The sequence below is a fragment of the Halichoerus grypus genome, chromosome 8 (genome assembly GCF_964656455.1).
Source record: "Halichoerus grypus chromosome 8, mHalGry1.hap1.1, whole genome shotgun sequence".
In the NCBI taxonomy this organism is placed as follows: domain Eukaryota; kingdom Metazoa; phylum Chordata; class Mammalia; order Carnivora; family Phocidae; genus Halichoerus; species Halichoerus grypus.
In genome coordinates, this window is record NC_135719.1 from 118,710,660 (window position 1) to 118,737,146 (window position 26,487).

Genomic DNA, 26,487 nt, shown 5'->3' on the forward strand with positions numbered 1-26,487 from the left:
AATTTAATCAAGAAGAACCTGCATGAGTATCTTGTTTCTTTTTTTTAAATTTTATTTTATTAAAATGTTATGTTAGTCACCATACAATACATCATTAGTTTTTGATGTAGTGATCCACAGTTCATTGTTTTCGTATAACACCCAGTGCTCCATGCAGTACGTGCCCTCCTTAATACCCATCACCGGCCTAACCCTTCCCCCCACCCCCCTCCCCTCTAAAACCCTCAGTTTGTTTCTCAGAGTCCATAGTCTCTCATGGTTCATCTCTCCCTCCAATTTCCCCCCTTCATTTTTCCCTTCTTTCTCCTAATGTCCTCCAGCTATTCCTTATGTTCCACAAATAAGTGAAATGATATGATAATTGACTTTCTCTGCTTGACTTATTTCACTTAGCATAATCTCCTCCAGTCCCATCCATGTTGATGTAAAAGTTGGGTATTCATCCTTTTTGATGGCTGAGTAATATTCCATTGTATACATGGACCACATCTTCTTTATCCATTCATCTGTTGAAGGGCATTTCAGCTCTTTCCACAGTTTGGCTATTGCAGACATTGCTGCTATGAACATTGGGGTGCATATGGCCCTTCTTTTCACTACATCTGTGTCTTTGGGGTAAATACCCAGGAGTGCAATTGCTGGGTCATAGGGTAGCTCTATTTTTAAATTTTTGAGGAACCTCCACACTGTTTTCCAAAGTGGCTCTACCAACTTGCATTCCCACCAACAGTGTAAGAGGGTTCCCCTTTCTCCACAACCTCTCCAACATTCGTTGTTTCTTGCCTTGTCAATTTTTGCCATTCTAACTGGTATAAGGTGGTATCTCAATGTGGTTTTGATTTGAATTTCCCTGGTGGCTAATGATAATGACATTTTCTTCATGTGTTTGTTAGCCATTTGTATGTCTTCTTTGGAGAAGTGTCTGTTCATGTCTTCTGCCCATTTCTTGACTGGATTATGTGTTTTTTGGGTGTTGAGTTTGAGAAGTTCTTTATAGATCTTGGATATCAGCGCTTTGTCTGTAGTGTCACTTGCAAATATCTTCTCCCATTCAGTGGGTTGCCTCTTTGTTTTGTTGACCGTTTCCTTTGCTGTGCAGAAGCTTTTTATCTTGATGAAGTCCCAAAAGTTCATTTTTGCTTTTGTTTCACTAGCTTTTGGAGATGTATCTTGAAAGAAGTTGCTGTGGGCGATGTCAGAGAGGTTATTGCCTATGTTCTCCTCTAGGATTTTGTTGGATTCCTGTCTCACATTGAGGTCTTTCATCCATTTGGAGTTTATCTTTGTGTATGGTGTTAGAGAATGATCGAGTTCCATTCTTCTGCATGTGGCTGTCCAATTTTCCCAGCACCATTTCTATTGAAGAGACTGTCTTTTTTCCATTGCATATTTTTTCCTGCTTTGTCAAAGATTAGTTGACCATAGAGTTGAGGGTCCATATCTGGGCTCTCTATTCTGTTCCATTGGTCTATATGTCTGTTTTTGTGCCAGTACCATGCTGTCTTGGTGATCACTGCTTTGTAATATAGTTTGAAATCGGGCAACGTGATGCCCCCAGCTTTGTTTTTCTTTTTCAACATTTCCTTGGCGATTAGGGGTCTTTTCTGATTCCATACAAATTTTAGGATTGTTTGTCCAGCACTTTGAAAAAGGTCATTGGAATTTTGATCGGGATGGCATTGAAGGTACAGATTGATCTGGGTAGCATAAACATTTTAGAATATCTTATTTCTATTATATTCTGTTCTATCATTTGAAAGCATCTTTTCTTCATTTACTTCTAATTTAGATTGGATTTTCAAGCCAAGATGAAACATTGTATATTAAGAATTGTCAGATTGCAAAGGATGCATTTGAATTGGGGAAAGTAATTTCATTGGTATAAATAGCTCATTTCATGATGGCCATGCCATAAGAAAAAGGTTACTGCTATATGACAAAGATCCTTATTAATTACTCTACTCAGTAGAAAGGAATCCATTTGTACTTTCTGTGCCCCTTTGAAGGCCTTGTACATCATAGACATTGCCATTAGTATTTAAACATATCCTTCATGATGGCAATCCTGATTGAATCCATACTGTTTTTACACTGACTTCTTATATAGTCTTTTTAGTAGTTATAACTGCTGCATGGAAGATAGGAAATCTCAATAACATTTTGAGTACTTTACCTGCAAAGATTCCAAGCTCAAATATAGTAAATCCCATATCTGGACTTACGCACCAGAAAATATAAAACTGACAAGTTAAGTTTTACTTATAGAAACCTAGATTTCTTTTTTTTTTTTTTTTTAAAGAAAAGAGTGGAATTTAATCTTTATTTACAGGACACTGCAAGAGAGGAGATTCCACATAGAAATAAGAAACCCACTGAGAGGAGGAGCTTCATATAGGTTGTACAGTTTGGAACTGGTCAAGTAGAGTTTCCTTGTAAAAAGTGCTACAATAACAAAACACATTTAAAAAGAGTTCTTAGTAAAGAAACAGTAAGACAAACTTCTACCAAACAGAGTACACAACAAACAACTTTCTGCCTCAGCTGTACAATCTAAAAGTTAAAAGTCCGGGGAGTGCCATCCTGAACTTGGAACGTATAGCCTTCAGAGGTAGTTTCTGGCACAACATTCTGATCTTCCTCTTCCTCTACAGAGAAATACTTCTCAATCAAGTTTAATGAAGCTTTGTACACAGACTCATTTTCATGGTTTTGTAGAGCTTCAGTTTTGTCCAAACCTCCACATTCTTCAATCATTATACTAAGTTTCTCAGTTTTACCTAGTTTCTCAGCAGCCTGAAAGATGTTTGAAATGGCATCCAGAATAACCAGAATAATTTTGGTGTCTTTTGCAGTTAAGAGGTTCATCAATGGTTCTATTATGCCACAATGAACGAGGTATACAATCTGTTCAACTGTCCCACCACTTGTATAGTTGGTCACAGCCCAGACAGCTTCCTTTTGTGTCTTAAAGTCTGCCTTAGAGAGAACACCAACAAGGAATGGGACTAATCCATGATTCACAACTTGCTGTATCTAGTCCTGGCGACCAGCTGTGATGTTTGACATTGTCCACGTAGCTTCCTTCTGAATATTAGTTTTGGGGTTCGTTAGGAGGCTGGGAAAAACAGCAAGTGCTCCTGCATCTATTACAACCTGAGTCTGTTCATCTGTCCCAGTGACAATATTTCCTATGGCTCTTAGCGCAGGAGTCACAATGGGCAATTCAGTAGCTCCTAGAAGCTTCACAAGCTGGGGCACAACTCCTGTTTTCACAACCATTTCAATCCGTTCATTTGCACCATCAGTAAGGTAGGAAATGGCCCAGCAGGTATCTGCCAATACTTCTGGATCATCATGATGCAGGAGACGAACTAAAGTAGGAAGAATCTGCTCAACAGCATCTAATGGGGGTGCAGGATTCTTGTTGCGACAAAGGTTTGAAAGTGTCCAAGTAAGGTTACGTAAGTAACCACATGCTAAAGATGACATATCAGGAACTGCAAGGAGAGCCAGTAGTGGGTCAACTGCACCATACTTAATAACCAAGTCTCGAAAAACTGAACCATCACCTGCAATGTTTCCTAGAGCCCATACAGCTTGTTCACTGATGTGGGCATGGGAAGATGCCAACAGAGAAATGAATGCTGGGATAGCACCTCCATCTACCACAGCCTTGGTCTGTTCTGACGTCCCAGAAGCAATGTTAGTGAGAGCCCAAGCAGATTCAAACTGAATGGGACTACAATCAGTTCTGCCCAAGAAGGACACAAACTTTGGAATCAAACCAGCCCGGATTATGTTGTCTATGGGGGGCTGTTTTTCCCTAGAAAGCAGTTTCCTAGCAGCTTGAGTAGCCTGGAGCTGGCTTTCCAAATTGTTGCTATTTATGCCTTTGACAATGTCATCAACAGACCAATTTACAGTGCCCTGGTTGTTGCGGTTTTCCTGTAGTGGAGAGGTAGCATCATCAGGAAACGAGCTTACGTTTCTCCTTTTCAGCATCTGGTCATCCTTCTTAGCTTTCCTCAGCTCCACATTAACTTCTATTCGGCGCCGCCTCATTTCTGTACTGTCTTTCCCCTTGTTCTTGAATCTGTTAAGGCGGGCAGCTGGTGAATTAGCATTCTCGTTGGTGCACATGGTTATGAGACAAAGGGAGAAAGGATTTGTTATCTTTCAGTCGGTGATGTTCTTTTCCGACGCTGTGTCTCAGCCAGCCCTGGGCACGGCCGGCTCAGGCTTCCACAGGAGGCAGTCCGGGGAGCGCAGGCTGCAGGTCAGCTGCCCTCAAAACGTCCACCACGGATCACCCCAAAGACGGTGTCTAAAAACCTAGATTTCTAAGAGAAACTTCCAGGTCACCAGTCTGTGGCTAATTTGGAATTGCTTTAATCCTGTAAGTCTACTTGAGAAAATTAAACTGATTGCAGAAGAATGCTATCAATTTAGATGTTATAATAATTCAAACCTGTTATTCTTTGCTCAGTTCAGACATCTACTAGTGGAGGGGATGTCTAAGTCTAGACATCCTTTCCCCATCCTTGCCCCACTTGCATATAAAGATCCCATATCCTACAGCACTTTGTAGTTTATTTTTGTTAAAGTAGCTACCCTGCCTACAAATTATCAGTGATAGCCATAGATCACCAGCTAATTTTACTATTATAAGTTAAAATAAATATTCCCTTGAACAGTATAATCTCCTATATAGGACACATATTTTCATGTTAGTTTTGTAGTGTACACGAGTTGAATGGAGCTAATGCCCTCACAGATTCTCTTTGTGACCATTGGTATTTCTTTGTAAGGTAGCTATAAGAATGTATTTATGGCCATGAAATCATCTTTGCTTTATAGGAAAAACTATCTGAATTTTCTCTCAATTTTTGGATATTTTTTTATCCAAAAACCAAACTGCCTTTTCTTATAACCTTCTTACTTTAAAAAAATTTTTTTTTCTTTCCTTCCTTTCTACTTCTACCAAACTGGATTTTATGGACCATTCAGGGAAATTTGGCTGCTAGGCTGTAATCCATCTCGCCTTCAAGACATAAAAGTACATACTTTTTTTCTCTTCCATTAGATTTTCTATGCTGGGCTTAGAATCAAGAAGAGGATTAGGGTGTGGAAAAAACAATTCTTGATCCTTTTTCCTGTCTGATTGAGTTCTGTAATGGCCAGGACAAATAAAAGTGCTTTGGGATTATAACCTGTAAAATAAAAGGAGTCAGAGATAACTATTCTTAAATTTTCTGAAGCTTTCACTTTGAAGCTTCTTGTAAATCACTACTGTCAACATCTGAAAATAGTTGAAATCATGTTTCTTTAAAAAATGGAAGCCAAAAATTTAGTAAAATATAGGGTTTACCTTCAAAGGAGTTTACAGTTGACTAACACAGGTAAGACAAATATATAAATGTCTATAACATAAGACAGAAGTGGTAGGTGCCCTAAAATATATATATAAATAAGGTGCAAAATTATTTGAAAGATTTTTCCGGGCTGGTAGATATCCACATTGTAATTTCCAATTAGAGACAGAGAACCACCAGTCTCTATGGTTAGAGAACCATCATCAGGTGGTTTACTACCTACCTGCTCTTATTTTTTTATTTACCATCTTTCCTTTCCACTGAGCTATAATGTTCTTCATGGCAGGGTGTATCTCACTCTGTATCCCAAGTCCCTAACCATAACGGGCTCATAAAATGTATTCAATAAATATTTGTTGAATAGCTGTGTATATCACTGATAATCAAACTAGCTTTCTAATAAGAAAAATTCTATTACAAAGCAATTCAACAAATAAACTATTCAGTTAAAAAGTACAATTTTCTCCTCAGAAACTAAACATTTTAAAAGGACAGCTTTTATAAGGTTTTACACATTTGCACCATAAAGAAAGTAAAACATATTTTAGAAAATATCATCTCTGAGACCTATAAACCTGAATAAAAAACAGAAGAACCTATCTCTATCATTTTCTCCAATTACACTGGTTGTGACAATATGTTTTCATGATATTTAATGACAAGGTTGGGACTTCAGTGAAAGCGAGAAATAAATTTATGTTTCAAATTGTAAGTAAACGATAAATCATATCATACATAATCCTTTATAAGCATTCACTTAAATTTTGAGTAGAAATGTTATTCATGTTTAGCACTAAATCTCTAAGGCCCTTCAAGCTTTGAAAATTTTGTAATTTTATGATTGCCCATTGGAGGGAAATATCATAAGTATAAGCATCTTTATATGTCTTTTTCTTTCAGTACTTATGACAATATTATTCATCTTAGAATGGAAACTCTTTGAGGTGGTACCTTTGATTTATTCAGTGAATATGTCTGAAGCAGCTTCTGGGGTTGGGTTGGGGTATTAAACTTAATAAATTGCAATGACTAGGAACTTAGAGACTACTGAGGAGTATATACAATCATGATAAAGTGGATTAAAGAAATAGGAGCTTATTTGTCTTTCATATCAAAAGCCTGTTGACAGGCAGTCCAGGGCTTGTACAGCAACTCAATATTGTCAGGAGAGGCTCTTTTTTCTTCTCATATTTCCATACTTACTGTGTGGGTTTCCACCCTCATGGTTAAAAAATGGCTACGGCACCTCCCAGTATCTACCCATGTTCCAAGAAGAAAGAAGGGCAAAAGCTTTCTCCTCTTAAGGCTTTATCTCTTTATCTTCTTATTCACCATAGGAACCCTGCCCCCAGGGACTTCTTCCAACATCTTACTGGCCAGAACTCTATCATATGACCACACTCCGCTGCACAGTGGCTAGGGAAGAATGGAGTTGTGGATAGCAGACAGGATAGCCAACCAACTGTGTTTGCAGTTACTCCTTTTCTGTTTACCATCTGGGCTATAGACCTTTAAGGTTCCAAAGAAAAGGCCAAGTTATTTATGCATGAAAATATAGTGATCTTACTAAGAAGTCCCCTTTTGTCAGTAAATGATTCATTAATTTAACAAATATTTATTTTTATTGCCTAATATGTGCCAAATACTGTTCTAGATACTGGAGATAACATTGAACAAAAAAGACAATGGAGCTTACATTCTATGAAGAGGAAGGCTATAAACAAATAAATATAAATGTATATATTATATAAATTATAGGCATATGGATATGAATATCCATATATACGTGTGTGCATTTATTTATATATCCATGAAGAAAGGATAAAAAGAATAGAAAATGATGGTGGGTAATATTCTACATAGGATGTTTAACAAAGGCCTCTCTGATAAGATGATATTTTAGCAATGACCTGAAAGAAACAAGGGATGGATGGAACCATTATATCTGGGGAAGGATGTCAAAGTGGACAAAATACCAAGTACAAAGACCCTGAGGAGAGATGTATTTTGCATGCTCAAGACAAGCAAGGAACCAGTATGGTTAGAGCACAGTGATCAAGAGGGGAAATGATAAGAGATGAGGGTAGTGGAAGCCATAATATGTTGGACTTCATAGGCCATAGCAAATATTTTATTCTGAGTGAGATGGAAAGTCATTGGAGAGTTATGAGCAAAGATTAGCACAATCCAATTTAAAATTTAAAAGGATCACCATAACTACTGTGTGGAGAATAAATTATAGTGGAAGAAGGACAGTAGTAGGGAGATCAGTTAGGAGCCTATTCAGTTTCCCAGGAAATAAATGATGGATCCAACTATTGTAGTAATTGTGGAGATAGTAAGTAATGGTCAGATTCTAGAGCTATTTCAAAGGTAGTTTAGATACGGTTCTGACAGAAAGAGAAGAATCAAGGATGTTTCCAAGATTTTGGATTAATAACTGGAAGAATCAAGTTGCTATTTTCTGAGATGGAAATTGTAAGAGACTAAAACATCATAAGGGCAAGATAGAAGGGTGGGGGAATCGAGAGTTTGATTTTGAACATGTTAAGTTTCAATTACCTGTTATGCATCCAAGTGCATGTTGGATGATTTATAAGTTTGGAGATACACATTCTTATCCACCGGCTGTTTAGATGACATTTAAATCTAGAGTTGAAGGTAGAGGTTAGGATTGGAGATCTAAATTAGGAGTTTTAGTGTATGGGTAATATTAATGCCATGAAGGAGAGTGAATAAGGACTGAGTAGCTAAATAATCTTTTCCTGTGACTTTTCTTAAAAAAGAAAATTTCCTATGAACTCCTAAATAAATTCAAGTTTGAGTATTTCATTTTACTAACTAGCTCATTAAGTGTTCGATGTTTAGTATGTGGTTAAGGACATTAACTCTGAAGCCACACTACCCCGGTTTGAGTCCTGTCTGTGCTGTTACTAGCTCTGTGATTTAGGCCAAAATATATAAACCTCCCTTTCCTCATCTATAAATAAGGATAATAATAATGCCTCCCCATAAGGTTGTTGTAAAGATTAATTAGAATAATGCCATAATGCATAGTAAGCACTCAAAAGGATTATCCAATAACATTAAATTTCACCAGGTTTTGACACATAATGTAACACTGCTGACTTGGTTTAATATTCCACCAAAGCAGGCTATATTTTGGAAGCAGGAGAAAATTTCTTACCTTGTAATGTTCATTTACAGACATATGAAAATGAGAATTGATGATAATTATAAGACATTACCACTTTGTAATCACTGTTTCAGCATCATAGTCTTAGTTAATTATCTTCCTGTTTAGGTCACAGTGCTGTTGATATCACCAAGGTGGCTAGAAGACACCGCATGTCTCCTTTTCCTCTAACGTCTATGGACAAAGCTTTCATCACAGTCCTGGAGATGACTCCGGTGCTTGGGACAGAAATCATCAACTACCGAGGTACTATTATATTTGCCCATTGTCTTTTCTTTTCATTTTTTTCCAAGTAAGATTCATATAATATAAATACATGGTTTTCCTGAAGGAGAAAGGTTATTAACCATTATCACAATCACTATCATCATTCTTTTTGCTTTTTTGCTTCTTATTTCTGCTCAACTCCAAGATCAATCTTAATGGTATATAGAATAAAGCACGTATAAAGCCTCCTTTTCATAAAAAAAAAAGGGAAGGAAAATAATCAACTGTGTTTACCCTGTCCGTCAAAATACCAATACTCTAAACTAGAGAAAGGATTATCAGGGGCGCCTGGGTGGCACAGTTGGTTGGGTGTTCAACCTTTGGTTTCAGCTCAGGTCATGATCTCAGGGTCATGAGATCAAGCCCTGCCTCAGGCTCCATGCTCAGCAGGGAGTCTGCTTGAGATTCTCTCTCCCTCTCCCCCTCCTGCTCATGCATGCTCTCTCTCTCAAATAAATAAAATAGGGGCACCTGGGTGACTCAGTCAGTTAAGTGTTCAGCTCTTGATTTCTGCTCAGGTCATGATCTCAGGGTCCTGGAATCAAGCCCCACATCAGGCTCTGTGATCAGTGGGGAGTCTGCTTGAGGATTCTCTCTCCCTCTGCCCCTACCCCCACTCTCTCTCTCTCTCAAATAAATAAATAAATCTTTTTTTAAAAAAAGGGGCACCTGGGTGGCTCAGATGGTTGAGTGTCTGTCTTCGGCTCAGGTCATGATCTCGGGGTCTTGGGATCGAGCCCCACGTCGGGCCCCCTACTCAGCAGGAGGCCTGCTTCTCTCTCTCCCTCTACTACTCCTCCCTGCTTGTACTCTCTCACTCTCTCTGTCGAATAAATAAATAAAATCTTAAAAAAAAAAAAAAGACTTAAATAAAATAAGTCTTATAGAAAAAAGAAAGAAAGGGTTATCAGCACCGAGTGAGGAAAATAGTTAACTCTATGTCTGCCTGATGTCCTGTTGTCCTTTTTATGGGAGATAATGAATGTGTCTTGTAACCATGTTTTCCTTTGTGGAAAACATCTTTTTAAATGTAAAATGTCAAAACCATATTAATTTATCCATTGATCACTGAGCAACCAGTCTGACCTCTGGGATTTCTGCTTCATCCATCTTCCTGTTTTCAGTGAGAAGCATATAAGCTCTTAGGTTAAAAGCACATGGAGACCAACCTGTAGAAAGACAATGGATAGGTAGTGTTCTCCAGTGTTTTCAGTTTTTAATCAACCATTTTCTTTTCTAAAAATTCAGCATAGAAGTTTAAGTGCAATTTGAATAAAATATAGTTTCTCAATTGTTTTTGTTATACAGATAAACACAAAAGAATTGATTTTACAAATAAAAGACTTCATTCATGGATCATAAAATATTCAAACTTCAATGAACATTAGAGAGCATCTATACCAACACCATAATTTTTCTGCAAGGAATCTCAGACTCAGAGCAGCAGAAAAGGAATAGGATTAAAGCTAAGACTTACATTCTTCTTTTTACTACATGATAGTGCTCTTCTTTCAGTATTAAAATACTAAAAATAATGGTAGAAAACATAATAAGTTATGTTAAAAGGCCTATGGGGCACCTGGCTGGCTCAGTCAGGGGAGCATGTGACTCTTGTTGGGATTTTGAGTTTGAGCCCCATGTGGGGTGTAGAGATTAGGTAAATAAATAAAACTTTTTTTTTTTAAAGTCAAAAACCAGTGAAATATTAAATGCCCAGTTCTGGCTTTTTGGTCCCCAACCCTACTTAGACAAAAGTTGTTTTTATATAGTTATATATCTTTGACTTATATTCTTCTAGGTATGTGTATATCATTAGGCTGAAACCTTTTCTTTCATTTTTTTTTATCCTCATTAAAGGAAATAAAGATTTAAAAATTGACTGGAGTGGGGACTTAGTCAGCAATTAACTATGTGATTTCAGAAAGCAATTATAATGAAATAGGTTTCTTTATATTATTAAAAGCAAAATATTCAGATATTTTTATATCAACACCAAGACATTTTCAGAAAATATGAATATAAACTTAAGTTGAAAAAAAGTTTAAGTAATACTTTACTTATTATAAAAATAAGTTAACATGCCTGGCTTGTGATAATTTCAGGGTAGTTTCCCTTAATATCAGTCCCTTGGATAATCTCACTGTTTATGCCAAAGTCACATTTAAATAGAAATTCCAGTTCTTCTAAGGAAAAAAACAGAATTGAAAATGGCCATTTTTATTTTTCTTTTAAGAAAAAAAATGCTGAGGTGCCTGGGTGGCTCAGTCGTTAAGCGTCTGCCTTTGGCTCAGGTCATGATCCCAGGGTCCTGGGTTCGAGCCCCACATTGGGCTCCCTGCTCTGCAGGAAGCCTGCTTCTCCCTCTCCCGCTCCCCCTGCTTGTGTTCACTCTCTCGCTGTGTCTTTCTGTCAAGTAAATAAATAAAATCTTTAAAAAAGAAAAAAAGAATGCTGGCAAATGGATTCTCTTTTCCCTTCATGTGCTTGTTTCCCCTTCATTTGTTCACTAAATCAGTTGTCACTCATAAGTAAGCAAGCTCTTCATGGATGGTTAATTTCCTTGTCAAGTGTTTCCACCCATGATGATGAGAAATAATAGAGAGGTTTGCATTCAACCTTTGAGTTTGACCAAACTCAATTTTTAATGCAAAAGGGTATTATAATTAAACCTCCCAAGCTCTTTAGTTAGGTATTTAAAAAACAATACCATATATAGAAACATATTCAGTTTGTTCAACAAATATTTACTAAACATCTACTAAATGTCAGGTACTATGTTGGGTCCTGGACATAAAAGGTGAGTAAAATGAAACTCTTGCCCCACGGACCTCACTATAGTATAGGAGAGAGACAGATAGATAATGTGGTATTTGTCTCCTTTATTGGCTTTGTAGGCTTGCTTTCCTTTTTCAGTTCCTTGAATGTAAACTTTCTTTAGAGTTTTCATCTTTGGCCCTTTTCAGATCTTACACTTTTACTTCACATAACCTTATGTTTCAAATATTACGTGATTTCTAGTTCTATATCACTTCCCAGACCTTGCCTGAGCTCCAGACTCATACACCAAATGTATACCTGCTGCTAGTAAATTTAACATGACCAGTACTAAACTTACCCTACATCCTCTGGAATCTATCCCTTGTTCTCCATCCCCACCACTATTGATTTAGTTCAGATCTTTATTATTAACTTCCCAGATAATTATAATAGATTCACCCCCCCCAATTAGCATCCTTCCAATCCATTCTCCAATTTGATGCCAAAGTACAGACATACCTTGGAGATATTGCAGGTGTTCCAGACCACCACAATACAAAGTGAATATTGCAATAAAGCAAGTCAAATGAATTTTCAGTTTTCCACTGCGTATAAAAATTGTGTTTATGCTATACAAACTCTGTTAAATGTGCAGTAACATTATGTCTAAAAAAGAAAGTACATACCATAATTAAAAAATACTTTACTGGGGCACCTGGGTGGCTCAGTCGGTTGGGCGTCAGCCTTCAACTCAGGTGAACCCGGGGTCCTGGGATTGAGCCCCACATCGGAGTCCCCACATTGAGCAGAAGAAGAGTCTGCTTCTCTCTCCGCCCCTTCCCCACTTGTGCTCTCTCTTGTGCACTCACTCTCTCTCTCTAATAAATAAATAAAATCTTTAAAAAAATACCTTACTGCTCTCCTGAAGCTACTGTTACACTATATGTTAACTAACTAGAATTTAAATAAACATTTTTAAAAAGTACTTTACTGCTGAAAAATGCTATCCATCATTTGAGCTTTCAGTGAGTCACAATCTTTTTGCTGGCAGAGAGTCTTGCCTCAGTGTTGATGGCTGCCTACTGATCAGGGTGGTGGCTGCTGAAGGTTAGGGTGGCTGTGGCAATTTCTTAAAATAAGACAACAATTAAGTTTACTACATCAATGGACTCTTCTTTTCACGAACAATTTCTCTGTAGCATGTGATGCTGTTTGATAGCGTTTTACCTGGAGCAGAATTTCTTTGAAAACTGGAGTCAATCCTCTCATATCCTGCACTGCTTTATCAAGTAAGTTTATGTAATATTCTAAGCCTTTGTTGTCATTTCAATAACCTTCACAGCTTCTTTACCAGGAGTAGATTCCATCTCAAGAAAGCACTTTCTTTGCTCATCCATAAGAAGCAATTCCTCATAAGGTAAAGTTTTATATGAGATTGCAGCAGTTTAGTCATATCTTCAAGTTCTACTTCTAACTCTAATTCTCTTGCTCTTTCCACCACATCTGCAGTTATGTCCTCCACTGAAGTCTCGAACCCCTCAAAGTCATCCAATAGGGTTGGAGTCAGCTTCTTCCAAACTCCTGTTAATGTTACTATTTTGACCTCTTCCCACAAATCACGAATGTTCTTAGCGGCATTGAGATATGAATTCTTTCCAAAAGGTTTTCAGTTTACTTTGCCCAGATCCATTAGAGGAATCTCTATCTATGGCAACTATAGCCTTATGTAATGTATTCCTTAAATAATAAGACTTGAAAGTCAAAATGACTCTTTGATCCATGGGCTGCAGAATGGATGTGCTAACAGGCATTAAAACAGCATTGATTTTGGGGGGTGGAGCAAGATCACGGAGGAGTAGGAGACCTGGATTTCGTCTGGTCTCAGGAATTCAGCTGGATAGGGATCAAACCATTCTGAACACCTACAAACTCAACAGGAGATCGAAGAAAAGAATAGCAACAACTCTCTGAACAGAAAAGCGACCACTTTCTGGAAGGTAGGACATGCGGAGAAGTGAATCCGAGGGGATACTGGGGAGGATAGACGGCGGGGGAGGGAGCCTCCGATGGCTGCTTCTGGCAAGTGATAGAGCCAAGGAGCACAAAATCAGAACTTTTAGAAGTCTGCTCCGCTGAGGGACGTCGCTCCAGTGGCTAAGCGGGGGGTGGAACCCTCATGGGACAGTGTGGTCTCAGGACCCTCAGGGTCACAGAAAGACCGGGGGTGCCTGAGTGCGGCAGAGCTCCCAGTTATTGGAGCGGGGAAGCCGGCTGCAGAGACAGAGTCGAGGAGACGGGCTGTCAGCTCGGGGTTGCCATAAACTGTGATCCGTGGCACAGTCGTGCCACTGCTCCTCCAGCAGGGACCCAACAAGCGGCAGATCCGGGGAGACTCCCCTTCCTCCCCCAGGAGGAGCGGCGCGGGAGCGCACCGCAGGGATCTGCTGGGTTTGGAGACTCCACACCGAGTCAGGTGCCAGAGATAGAAACGCTGGGTCACAGGCCGGGTGAGCGCGGAATGCGGCCAGAGACCGGGAAGACGGGAGTGATTGACTGCTTTTCTCTGGGGGCGCACTGAGGAGCGGGGCCCCAAGTTCTTGGCTCCTCCAGGAGGGAGATGGGAGGCCGCCAGTTTCACTCTCAGCCTCCAAAGCTGTACTGAAAGCTTGCAGGGAACAAAAGATCCTGAGAGCAAACCTGAGCGGATTACTTAGCCCAGACCGGGGAAAGGCCGGGCAATTCTGCCTCCGGCAAAGACGTTTGGGAACCACGGCAACAGGCCCCTCCCCCAGATCAGCAAGAACAGCCAGCCAAGACCAAGTTTACCCATCAATGAGAACTGCAAAACTCCAGTGCTAGGGGAATAATGCACATAGAATCCATGGCTTTTTTTACCATGATTCTTTAGTCTTTCAAAGTTTATTTTTTTTTAACTGTTTTTTTTTTTTTTTGAATTTTTCTTTTTCCCTTTTTCAACCAACATCTTATCAATCCCTTTTTTAAAAAACATTTTTATTTTTCATTTTTAGAGTCATATTCTATCCCTTCATAGTAGTTACCCTTATTTTTGGCATATATGTATAAGTTGTTCTCTCTTTAAAATTTTGAGATAGTTTCTTCTAACAGATCAAAATATACCCTAAATCTCTAGTGTATGGTTTTGTACTACTCTCCTGCCTGATCACATTCTCTCCCTTTTTTTTTCTTTTTTTTTAATCCGCTTCTTTCTTTTTTCAAACAACTTCTTATCAATTCCTTTTATAAAATTTTTTTATAATTTTCATATTTATAGTCATATTCCATCCCTTCATCATATCAACCCTTATTTTTGTACATATATAAGTTTTTCTTTCTTTAAAATTTTGGGAGGAACTTTTTTCTAACACACCAAAATACACCCAAAATCTAGTGTGTGGCACTGATCTATGCACCAGCCTGATCATATTTGATCATATTCTGGTTTTTATGTTTTGTTCTGTTTTTGTTTGTTTTTATCTTTTTCTTTTTCTTTTTTTTTTTTCTTTCTTTTTCTTTTTTCCTTCTTTCCCTTTCTTTTCCCCAGGCTTCAGGTCTTTTCTGATTTGTTTAGAGTATATTTTCTGGGGACGTTGGTACCCTGTTAGCATTTTGTTCTCTCATTAATCTATTCTCCTCTGGACAAAATGACAAAATGGAAAAAATCACCTCAACAAAAAGAACGAGGTAGTACCGACTGCCAGGGACCTACTCAATACGGACATTAGTACAATGTCAGATCTAGAGTTCAGAATCATCACTTTAAAGATACTAGCTGGGTTTGAAAAAAGCATGGAAGTTATTAGAGAAACCCTTTCTGGAGAAATAAAAGAACTAAAATCTAACCAAGTCGAAATCAAAAAGGCTATTAATGAGGTGCAATCAAAAATGGGGGCGCTAAGTGCTAGGATAAATGAGGCAGAAGAGAGAATCAGTGATACAGAAGACCAAATGATGGAAAATAAAGAAGCTGAGAAAAAGAGAGATAAACAACTACTGGATCACGAGGGCAGAATTCGAGAGATAAGCGATACCATAAAGCGAAACAACATTAGAATAATTGGGATCCCAGAAGAAGAAGAAAGAGAGAGAGGGGCAAAAGGTATATTGGAGCAAATTATAGCAGAGAACTTCCCTAATTTGGGGAAGGAAACAGGCATCAAAATCCAGGAGGCACAGAGAATCCCTCTCAAAATCAATAAAAATAGGTCAAACCCCAACATCTAATAGTAAAATTTACGAGTCTCAGAGACAAAGAGAAAATCCTGAAAGCAGCTCGGGAGAAGAGATAGGTAACCTACAATGGTAGAAACATTAGATTGGCAACAGACCTATCCACAGAGACCTGGCAGGCCAGAAAGGACTGGCATGATATATTCAGAGCACTAAATGAGAAAAATATGCAGCCAAGAATACTATATCCAGCTAGGCTGTCATTGAAAATAGAAGGAGAGATAAAAAGCTTCCAGGACAAACAAAAACTAAAGGAATTTGCAAACATGAAACCAGCCCTACAAGAAATATTGAAAGGGGTGCTCTAAGTAAAGAGAGAGCCTAAAAGCAACATAGACCAGAAAGGAACACGGACAATATACAGTAACAGTCACCTTACAGACAATACAATGGCACTAAATTCATATCTTTCAATAGTTATCCTGACTGTAGATGGACTAAATGCCCCAATCAAAAGAACAGCCTATCAGATTGGATTAAAAAAAAAAAAAACCATCAATATGCTCTCTGCAAGAGACTCATTTTAGACCCAAAGACACCTCCAGATTGAAAGTGAGGGGGTGGAAAACCATTTGCCATGCTAATGGACACCAAAAGAAAGCTGGGGTGGCAATCCTTATATCAGACAAATTAGATTTTAAACCAAAGACTGTAATAAGAGATGAGGAAGGACACCATATCCTACTTAAAGGGTCTATCCAAAAGAAGATCTAACAATTGTAAATATCTATGCCCCTAACATGGGAGCAGCCAATTATATAAGGCAATTAATAACAAAAGCAAAGAAACACATTGACAATAATACAATAATAGTGGGGGAGTGTAACAGCCCCTTCACTGAAATGGACAGATCATCTAAGCAAAAGATCAACAAGGAAATAAAGACTTTAAATGACACACTGGACCAAATGGACTTCACAGATATATTCAGAACATTCCAACCCAAAGCAACAGAATACACATTCTTCTCTAGTGCCCATGGAACATTCTCCAGAATCGATCACATCCTAGGTCATAAATCAGGTCTCAACCGGTACCAAAAGATTGGGATCATTCCCTGCATACTTTCAGACCACAATGCTTTGAAACTAGATCTCAATCACAAGAGGAAAGTTGGAAAGAACTCAAATACATGGAGGCTAAAGAGCATCCTACTAAAGAATGAATGGTTCAACCAGGAAATTAAAGAAGAATTTTAAAAATTTATGGAAACCAATGAAAATGAAAACACAGCTGTTCAAAATCTTTGGGATACAGCAAAGGCAGTCCTAAGAGGAAAGTATATAGCAATACAAGCCTTTCTCAAGAAACAAGAAAGGTCTCAAGTACACAACCTAACCCTACACCTAAAGGAGCTGGAGAAAGAACAGCAAATAAAGCCTAAACCCAGCAGGAGAAGAGAAATAAGATCAGAGCAGAAATCAATGAAATAGAAACCAAAAGAACAGTAGAACAGATCAACGAAACTAGGAGCTGGTTCTTTGAAAGAATTAACAAGATTGATAAACCCCTGGCCAGACTTATCAAAAAGAAAAGAGAAAGGAGCCAAATCAACAAAATCATGAATGAAAGAGGAGAGATCACAACCAACACCAAAGAAATACAAACAACGATAAGAACATATTATGAGCAACTCTATGCCAGCAAATTAGATAACCTGGAAGAAATGGATGCATTCCTAGAGATGTATCAACTACCAAAACTGAACCAGGAAGAAATAGAAAACCTGAACAGACCCATAACCACTAAGGAAATTGAAGCAGTCATCAAAAATCTCCCAACAAACAAGAGCCCAGGGCCAGATGGCTTCCCAGGGGAATTCTACCAAACATTTAAAGAAGAATTAATACCTATTCTTCTGAAACTGTTCCAAAAAATAGAAATGGAAGGAAAACTTCCAAACTCGTTTTATGAGGCCACCATTACCTTGATCCCCAAACCAGACAAAGACCCCATCAAAAAGGAGAATTACAGACCAATATCCTTGATGAATGTGGATGCAAAAATTCTCACCAAAATACTAGCCAATAGGATCCAACAGTACATTAAAAGGATTATTCACCACGACCAAGTGGGATTTATTCCTGGGCTGCAAGTTTGGTTCAACATCCGCAAATCAATCAATGTGATACAATACATTAACAAAAGAAAGAACAAGAATCATATGATCCTCTCAACAGATGCAGAAAAAGCATTTGACAAAGTACAGCATCCTTTCTTGATCAAAACTCTTCAGAGTGTAGGGATAGAGGGTACATACCTCAATATCATAAAAGCCATCTATGAAAAACCTACAGCAAATATAATTCTCAATGGGGAAAAACCGAGAGCTTTCCCCCTAAGGTCAGGAACACGGCAGGGATGTCCACTATCACCACTGCTATTCAACATAGTATTAGAAGTCCTAGCCACAGCAATCAGACAGCAAAAAGAAATAAAAGGCATCCAAATCGGCAAAGAAGAAGTCAAACTCTCACTGTTTGCAGATGATATGATACTTTATGTGGAAAACCCAAAAGACTCCACCCCAAAACTGCTAGAACTCATACAGGAATCAGTAAAGTGGCAGGATATAAAATCAATGCACAGAAATCAGTGGCATTCCTATACACCAACAACAAGACAGAAGAAAGAGAAATTAAGGAGTCGATCCCATTTACAATTGCACCCAAAACCATAAAATACCTAGGAATAAATCTAACCAAAGAGGCAAAGGATCTGTACTCAGAAAACTATAAAATACTCATGAAAGAAATTGAGGAAGACACAAAGAAATGGAAAAACGTTCCAAGCTCATGGATTGGAAAAACAAATATTGTGAAAATGTCAATGCTACCTAGAGCAATCTATACATTCAATGCAATCCCCATCAAAATACCATCCACTTTTTTCAAAGAAATGGAACAAATAATCCTAAAATTTTTATGGAACCAGAATAGCCAGAGGAATGTTGAAAAAGAAAGACCCCGAATAGCCAGAGGAATGTTGAAAAAGAAAAGCAAAGCTGGCAGCATCACAATTCCAGACTTCCAGCTCTATTACAAAGCTGTCATCATCAAGACAGTATGGTACTGGCACAAAAGCAGACACATAGATCAGTGGAACAGAATAGAGAGCCCAGAAATGGACCCTCCACTCTATGGTCAACTCATCTTCGACAAAGCAGGAAAGAATGTCCAATGGAAAAAAGACAGTCTCTTCAACAAATGGTGTTGGGAAAATTGGACAGCCACATGAGGAAGAATGAAACTGGACCATTTCCTTACACCACACACAAAAATAGACTCCAAATGGTTGAAAGACCTAAATGTGAGACAGGAGTCCATCAAAATCCTAAAGGAGAACACAGGCAGCAACCTCTTCGACCTCAGTCACAGCAACTTCTTCCTAGAAACATCACCAAAGGCAAGGGAAGCAAGGGGAAAAAGGAACTATTGGGACTTCATCAAGATAAAAAGCTTTTGCACAGAAAAAGAAACAGTCAACAAAACCAAAAGACAACCGACAGAATGGGAGAAGATATTTGCAAATGACATATCAGATAAAGGGCTAGTATCCAAAATCTATAAAGAACTTCTTAAACTCAACACCCAAAGAACAAAGAATCCAATCAAGAAATGGGCAGAAGACATGAAGAGACATTTTTCCAAAGAAGACATCCAAATGGCCAACAGACACATGAAAAAGTGCTCAACATCGCTCGGCATCAGGGAAATCCAAATCAAAACCTCAATGAGATACCACCTCACACCAGTCAGAATGACTAAAATTAACAAGTCAGGAAACGACAGTTCTCGGCGGGGATGCAGAGAAAGGGGAACCCTCCTACACTGTTGGTGGGAATGCAAGCTGGTGCAACCACTCTGGAAAACAGTATGGTGGTTCCTCAAAAGTTGAAAATAGAGCTACCATACGATCCAGCAATTGCACTACTGGGTATTTACCCCAAAGATACAAATGTAGGGATCCGAAAGGGTACGTGCACCCTGATGTTTATAGCAGCAATGTCCACAATAGCCAAACTGTGGAAAGAGCCAAGATGTCCATCAACAGATGAATGGATAAAGAAGATGTGGTATATATATATATATATATTCATGTATGTATGTATGTGTATATATATACATACATACAATGGAATATTATGCAGCCATCAAAAGGAATGAGATCTTGCCATTTGCAATGACGTGGATGGAACTGGAGGGTACTATGCTGAGCGAAGTAAGTTAGTCAGAGAAAGACATGTATCATATGACCTCACTGATATGAGGAATCTTAATCTCAGGAAACAAACTGAGGGTTGCTGGAGTGGGGGGTTGGGCGGGAGGGTTGGGGTGGCTGGGTGATAGACACTGGGGAGGGTATGTGCTATGGTGAGTGCTGTGAATTGTGCAACACTGTTGAATCACAGATCTGTACCTCTGAAACAAATAATGCAATATATGTTAAGAAAAAAAAAGAAGAAGATAGCAGGAGGGGAACAATGAAGGGGGGGATATCGGAGGGGAGGACAAACCATGGGAGACGATGGACTCTGAAAAACAAATTGAGGGTTCTAGAGGGGAGGGAGGTGGGAGGATGGGTTAACCTGGTGATGGGTATTAAAGAGGGCACGTTCTGCATGGAGCACTGGGTGTTGTGCACAAACAATGAATCATGGAACACTACATCAAAAACTAATGATGTAATGTATGGTGATTAACATAACAATAAAAATTTTTTTTAAAAAACAGCATTGATTTCACTGTGCATCTCCATCAGAGTTCTTGGGTGACCAGGTGAATTGTCAGTGAGCAGTAACATTTGAAAGGAATCTTTTTTTCCTGAACAGTAGCTCATAACAGTAGGCTTAAAATATTCATGTTATTCCATGTTATAAACCAATGTGCTCTCATCCAGGCTTTGTTGTTCCATTTATAGAGGACAGGCAGAGTAGATTTAGCATAATTCTTAAGGGACCTAGGATTTTTAGAATGGTCAATGACCACTGGCTTCCACTGAAAGTCACTAGCTGTGTTAGCCTCTAACAAGAGAGTCAGGCTGTCCTTAGAAGCTTTGAAGCCAGGCATTGAGTTCTCCTCTATAACTATGAAAGTCCCAGATGGCATCTCCTTCCAATAGAAGGCTGTTTAGTCTACACTGAAAACCTCTTGCTTAGTGCAACCACCTTCCTTAATTATCTTAGCTAGATCTTCTGGATAACTTGCTGCAGCTTCTACATCAGCACTTGCTGCTTCACCTTGCACTTTGATGTGATGGAGACGGCTTCTTTCCTTAAGCCTCATGACGCAGCCTCTGCTAGGTTCAGACTTTTCTTCTGCAGCTTCCTCACCTGTCTCAGCCTTCACAGAATTGAAGAGAGTTAGGGCCTTGCTCTGGATTAGGCTTTGGCTTAAAGGAATGTTGTGGCTGCTTTGATCTTCTATCCAGAACCTTCATAGTTCATTTTTATTTCTACTAGATGCACCTCTAAATATTGAATTTCATCCTTCAGTCACTGAGTAGAAAAAGTATGGGGAGTGGGGAAGGGGAAGCTAAAAGGCCTTCACAGTTCTCTGAAATCCTAAATATTTTACCTCTGCAAATTCTGACACCTACAATTAGAGAAGCCCATAGAGGAGAGCCCACATTTCCTGAGAAATGTCCAGAACCATTGAATCTATGAAGCAGTTTGGAACTGTAACATCTCTAAAAAAATTTTTATGTCTGAGAAGAATCAACAGTAATTCCAGAAAACGAAGGATAAACATGTACGGAAATGCTGAAAGTGATTGCTGTCAAGGTCAGAGACATGGGGTAACTCTATGAAGGAATTTTAGAGTATAATACATGAAATACTTAGAATATTACAGAAAGGGTAATTCGGAGATCAAGTAGTCTCTCTTACTTTAAAGATGGGGAAGTTGAAAACTAAAGAAGTGTAATAATGTTCTTAAAGTTGGACATACGGTTATGACTGAAACCTAGGATAACCTAGGATTCTTGACTCCTAGTCTGCTGTTCATTCCACAACAGTATGCTACATTTCAAATCAGCATGAAAGTTATTCTTCTAAAAACAAGTGCCTAGATGTACATGTATATGTATTATTTGTTTGTTTTAATCTGTTTGGACTGCAGATGAATTTTCTGTTGTCTCTGGTCTATTCTTTAGCATATTTATATTTTCAGCTCCTATCTTCAAGCAAGACCTTTAAGGAGCAAGTGCTCCACTGATTATAAATAAACTTGCATTGGTTTCTTGGGAGAGGCATACCTGGAGTAACAATAGATGAAAGTATTTGTCAGACTACCATATACGATTCATCCTCTTTGCTTATAAAATTCATGACATGAATAAATTACAACTTCACATTTGGTGCAGCACCAGCTACTTACTGTAAGGCAGATAAAAATATTCTGGCACCACTCCCTATAATTCCCAATCTCTTTCAGTTAACACTGGAAAAACTTGAGCTTTCAATAGAAAGAATTCTGCTTTCTTAGGACCATTATTTTAGATTACAAGGACTAGGCTTTCTTATTTAAGATAACATGACCAAAGATTTCAGCATCTCTGACTTGGGTTCTTTGTTTTTCCATAAAGGGCTTAAACTTTAAGCTTTCCCATTAGAACTAGTTTCAGACAGTAAAGTATCTCTTTTAGATTACTGACCATAGCAGAAGGACTTCTCCCTGTGTCTTACTTAATAGATAACTGCCTATTTTCAGGCAGTAATCTAAAGCAGAAATTCACTGCCTTCTAGAAGAAATGCAGAAGCTCCTGATTCCAAGCCATAGGAGATTCCCTCCAAAGTCGTTCACAAGTCATGCTAGGAATTCATTAACTCCTCCTGACAGTTCAGAGGCTGTCAGAAAATAAAGAGAAAGGAAGTAAGGTACACTGGCAGGAGCTTATCAGACATATTCTTTGCCTTGCTTTACTTTTTAAGTAGCTAAGAGACCTTAGGCAAGCTACATAACCTTCTGAGTATCATTTCCCTCATACATTAAAAATAGAAATAATGTCTACCCAGTAAGGTCATTATGAAGTACTATTAAAAGAAACAGTATATATAAATCAGTTTTTCACAAAGCTGTCATATTTGGAATTTATTAACTGATTCCCTTCCCTTCCTTCTCTATGTTGGGATTCTAAGATTGTGGCCTTAGGATAAGCACTTGTAAATTACAAAGTCAAAGCTAGAATTCCTTGGCTCACGTGCATTTGTTGGTCCATGTTAACAATCTCTGGATCCTATGCATTTTGTTGTAATCAGATTTACATTCCACCCACCCGGGTCATTCAGGCCTGTGCTCCCTATCTCATTAGAAAATTTACCTAAAATTCCAGGGATGCCTGGGTGGCTCAGTCGGTTAGGCACCTGCCTTCGGCTCGGGTCATGATCCCAGCGTCCTGGGATCAAGTCCCACATTGGGCTCCTTGCTCAGCGGGGAGTCTGCTTCTCCCTCTGCCTGCCACTCCCTCCCTCTGCTTGTGCTCGTTTGCTCTCTCTCTCTCTGACAAATAAATAAAATCTTTTAAAATAAAAAAAAAGAAAATTTACCTAAAAAACAGTTTTCACTGTTTTTCTCCTTACCTCTGGTTGAGCTTTACAAAATTAAAGCAGAGAGTTGAGACAGTTATTCAAATATTTCAAGTGAAAGCATAAATTTTTATTATCCAAATTACTGCCTCCAGTTTCTACCTGCAGTCCAGTAAGGTCTTCATCCAGGATGATCCTCTTTAACTGCAGATATCTCCTGGGGATTGGTCTGTGCTGGCATTTGCTGTAGGTTTTTATATCAGTGTGGCCATTTGAATTCATTCATAATTGCCTTCAGATGGTCTCATCTATTTAGTCCATAAACTTCATTACACCTCTAAAATGTGTACATCTCATTAAATTCTCCTATTTATGCTTCTGATTACATGATTCCCTTCATATTTCTCGCTGCATTCCTCAAATATAAACATCCCTATCTGTATATTTGTGATGTATCTTTATGTGCATGTACATGTGTGTATGTGTGTGTATAATCACAATGTCTAGAGAATTATGCTGTTTTTCATATCCAAAGATTATATTACCAGTCTATTCTCTGTATAGTGCTCTAGGTGCTTCCCCCCTCCCCAATATTGTGGATATACCACATGTGTGCTATTATCACAATACTTACAAAACCTCTTTGTGTGGGGGAGTTATTTTTATAATTATATAATTGAGTAAAATTAACTCACATAGGAATCAGACTTAGAACATTGGCCTAATTATCCCTGTGTTACAAGCAGGTAGACTAATCTTCCTATTTCATACTTCCTTTATGCACACCATCATATATTTCCATATATGTATCCTCTTTTCTTAAATAAAGCATATTATAAATATATCTCACTTTAAGCAATTTTGATAGAAAATAACTCATATTTTTTTTTTTAAGATTTTATTTATTTGAGAGAGAGAGTGAGACAGAGGGAGAGGGAGAAGCAGACTTGCTGCTGAGCAGAGAGCCTGATGCAGGGCTTGATCCCAAGACCCTGGGATCATGACCTGAGCCAAAGGCAGACACTCAACCAACTGAGCCACCCAGGCACCCCAAAAATAACTCATATTTAATCAAAAAACCTTAGAAGGAATTTTAATATGATTTTTAAAATTAATTTACACAGCTTTTATTGAATATATCTGAGGCTGAAACAAGATTCAGTCTTTAAATATGATTGATTCCTAGTTTTCCGTTCTTTTTGGATACCTCATTATCTTTTCACATTTTAAATATACATGCTTTATTTGCATAATTTATTTAACAGTCTTTTTTTTCAGTATCTATTTTGAAGTACCATAGTCTATATTAATACCATTAAGTTAGGATTCAGAATATAGGTAATGGAAAAATGTTTTAGTTAAAATGGAACAAAACCAGAAAATTTTTAAGAAGAAAGCATCAAAATATTTGATTCCTATGGTAATCAAAATCTGAAAGAAAGCTCTTGGGTTTTTAGAAGTGATAACTCATTTCTGTCTATTCTTAATTAATGTTATATTAGTAGAATTATGAAAATTCATGTAAATATACAAGATTTTCCAAACTATGGGGAAGAAAATTAGTACAAATGAAAAGAGACAAAACTTAAGTAGCAGGAAAAGATTTGCCATTACCAGCAAGAGAATTGTCAGGAATAAAAACTTGACAATAGCTTTTTTTTTTAAGTTTGAATTTATTAATTTCTGCATTAGAGCATCCAGTGTGCAGAAGTTATCTTTTTTTTAATTTTTTTATTAACATATAATGTATTATTTGTTTCAGTGGTACAGCTCTGTGATTCATCAGTCTTACACAATTCACAGCACTCACCATAGTACATACCCTCCCCAATGTCCATCACCCAGCCACCCCATCCCTCCCACCCCCCTCCACTCCAGCAACCCTCAGTTTGTTTCCTGAGATTAAGAGTCTCTTACGGTTTGTCTCCCCCTCTGGTTTCGTCTTGTTTCATTTTTTCCTCCCTTCCCCTATGATCCTCTGTCTTGTTTCTCAAATTCTTCATATCAGTGAGATCATATGATACTTGTCTTTCTCTGATTGACTTATTTCGCTTAGCATAATACATTCTAGTTCCATCCACGTCATGGCAAATGGCAAGATTTCTTTTTTTTTTTAACATATAATATATTATTTGTTTCAGAGGTACAGATCTGTGATTCAACAGTCTTACACAATTCACAGCACTCACCATAGCACATACCCTCCCCAATGTCTATCACCCAGCCGCCCCATCCCTCCCACCCCCCACCACTCCAGCAACCCTCAGTTTGTTTCCTGAGATTAAGATTCCTCATATCAGTGAGGTCATATGATACATGTCTTTCTCTGATTGACTTATTTCGCTCAGCATAACACTCTCCAGTTCCATCCACGTCGTTGCAAATGGCAAGATTTCATTCCTTTTGATGGCTGCATAATATTCCATTGTATATATATACCACATCTTCTTTATCCATTCATCTGTCGATGGACATCTTGGCTCTTTCCACAGTTTGGCTATTGTGGACATTGCTGCTATAAACATCAGGGTGCACGTACCCCTTCAGATCCCTACATTTGTATCTTTGGGGTAAATACCCAGTAGTGCAATTGCTGGGTCATAGGGTAGCTCTATTTTCAACATTTTGAAGAACCTCCATACTGTTTTCCAGAGTGGTTGTACCAGCTTGCCTTCCCACCAACAGTGTAGGAGGGTTCCCCTTTCTCCACATCCTCACCAACATCTGTTGTTTCCTGACTTACTAATTTTAGCCATTCTGATTGGTGTGAGGTGGTATCTCATTGAGGTTTTGATTTGGAGTTCCCTGATGCCGAGCGATGTTGAGCACTTTTTCATGTGTCTGTTGGCCATTTGGATGTCTTCTTTGGAAAAATGTCTCTTCATGTCTTCTGCCCATTTCTTGATGGGATTCTTTGTTCTTTGGGTGTTCTTTGTTCTTTATGGATTTTGGATATATATATATGGAAGATATTAGCAAATGTCTTCTCCCATTCTGTCAGTTGTTTTTTGTGTTTTTTTTTTACTGTTTCCTGTGCTGTGCAAAAGCTTTTTATCTTGATGAAGTCCCAATAGTTCATTTTTCCCCTTGCTTCCCTTGCCTTTGGCGATGTTTCAGGGAAG

At 38.3% G+C, this 26,487-nt stretch overlaps 1 protein-coding gene and 1 pseudogene across 18 annotated transcripts in view; one reads left to right on the plus strand and one right to left on the minus strand.

The window, feature by feature from the left end:
• GPHN (gephyrin) overlaps positions 1 to 26,487 on the plus strand; it is a 598,378-nt gene that overhangs the window by 465,725 nt on the left and 106,166 nt on the right. For all 18 annotated transcript variants that reach the window (XM_036071130.2, XM_036071133.2, XM_036071135.2 and 15 more), the window contains one exon: positions 8,677 to 8,814. In XM_036071130.2, coding sequence (XP_035927023.1) covers positions 8,677 to 8,814 — 138 coding nt within the window. The remainder of the gene's footprint in view (positions 1 to 8,676; positions 8,815 to 26,487) is intronic.
• On the minus strand, positions 2,281 to 4,186 carry LOC118522248 (importin subunit alpha-1 pseudogene; annotated as a pseudogene).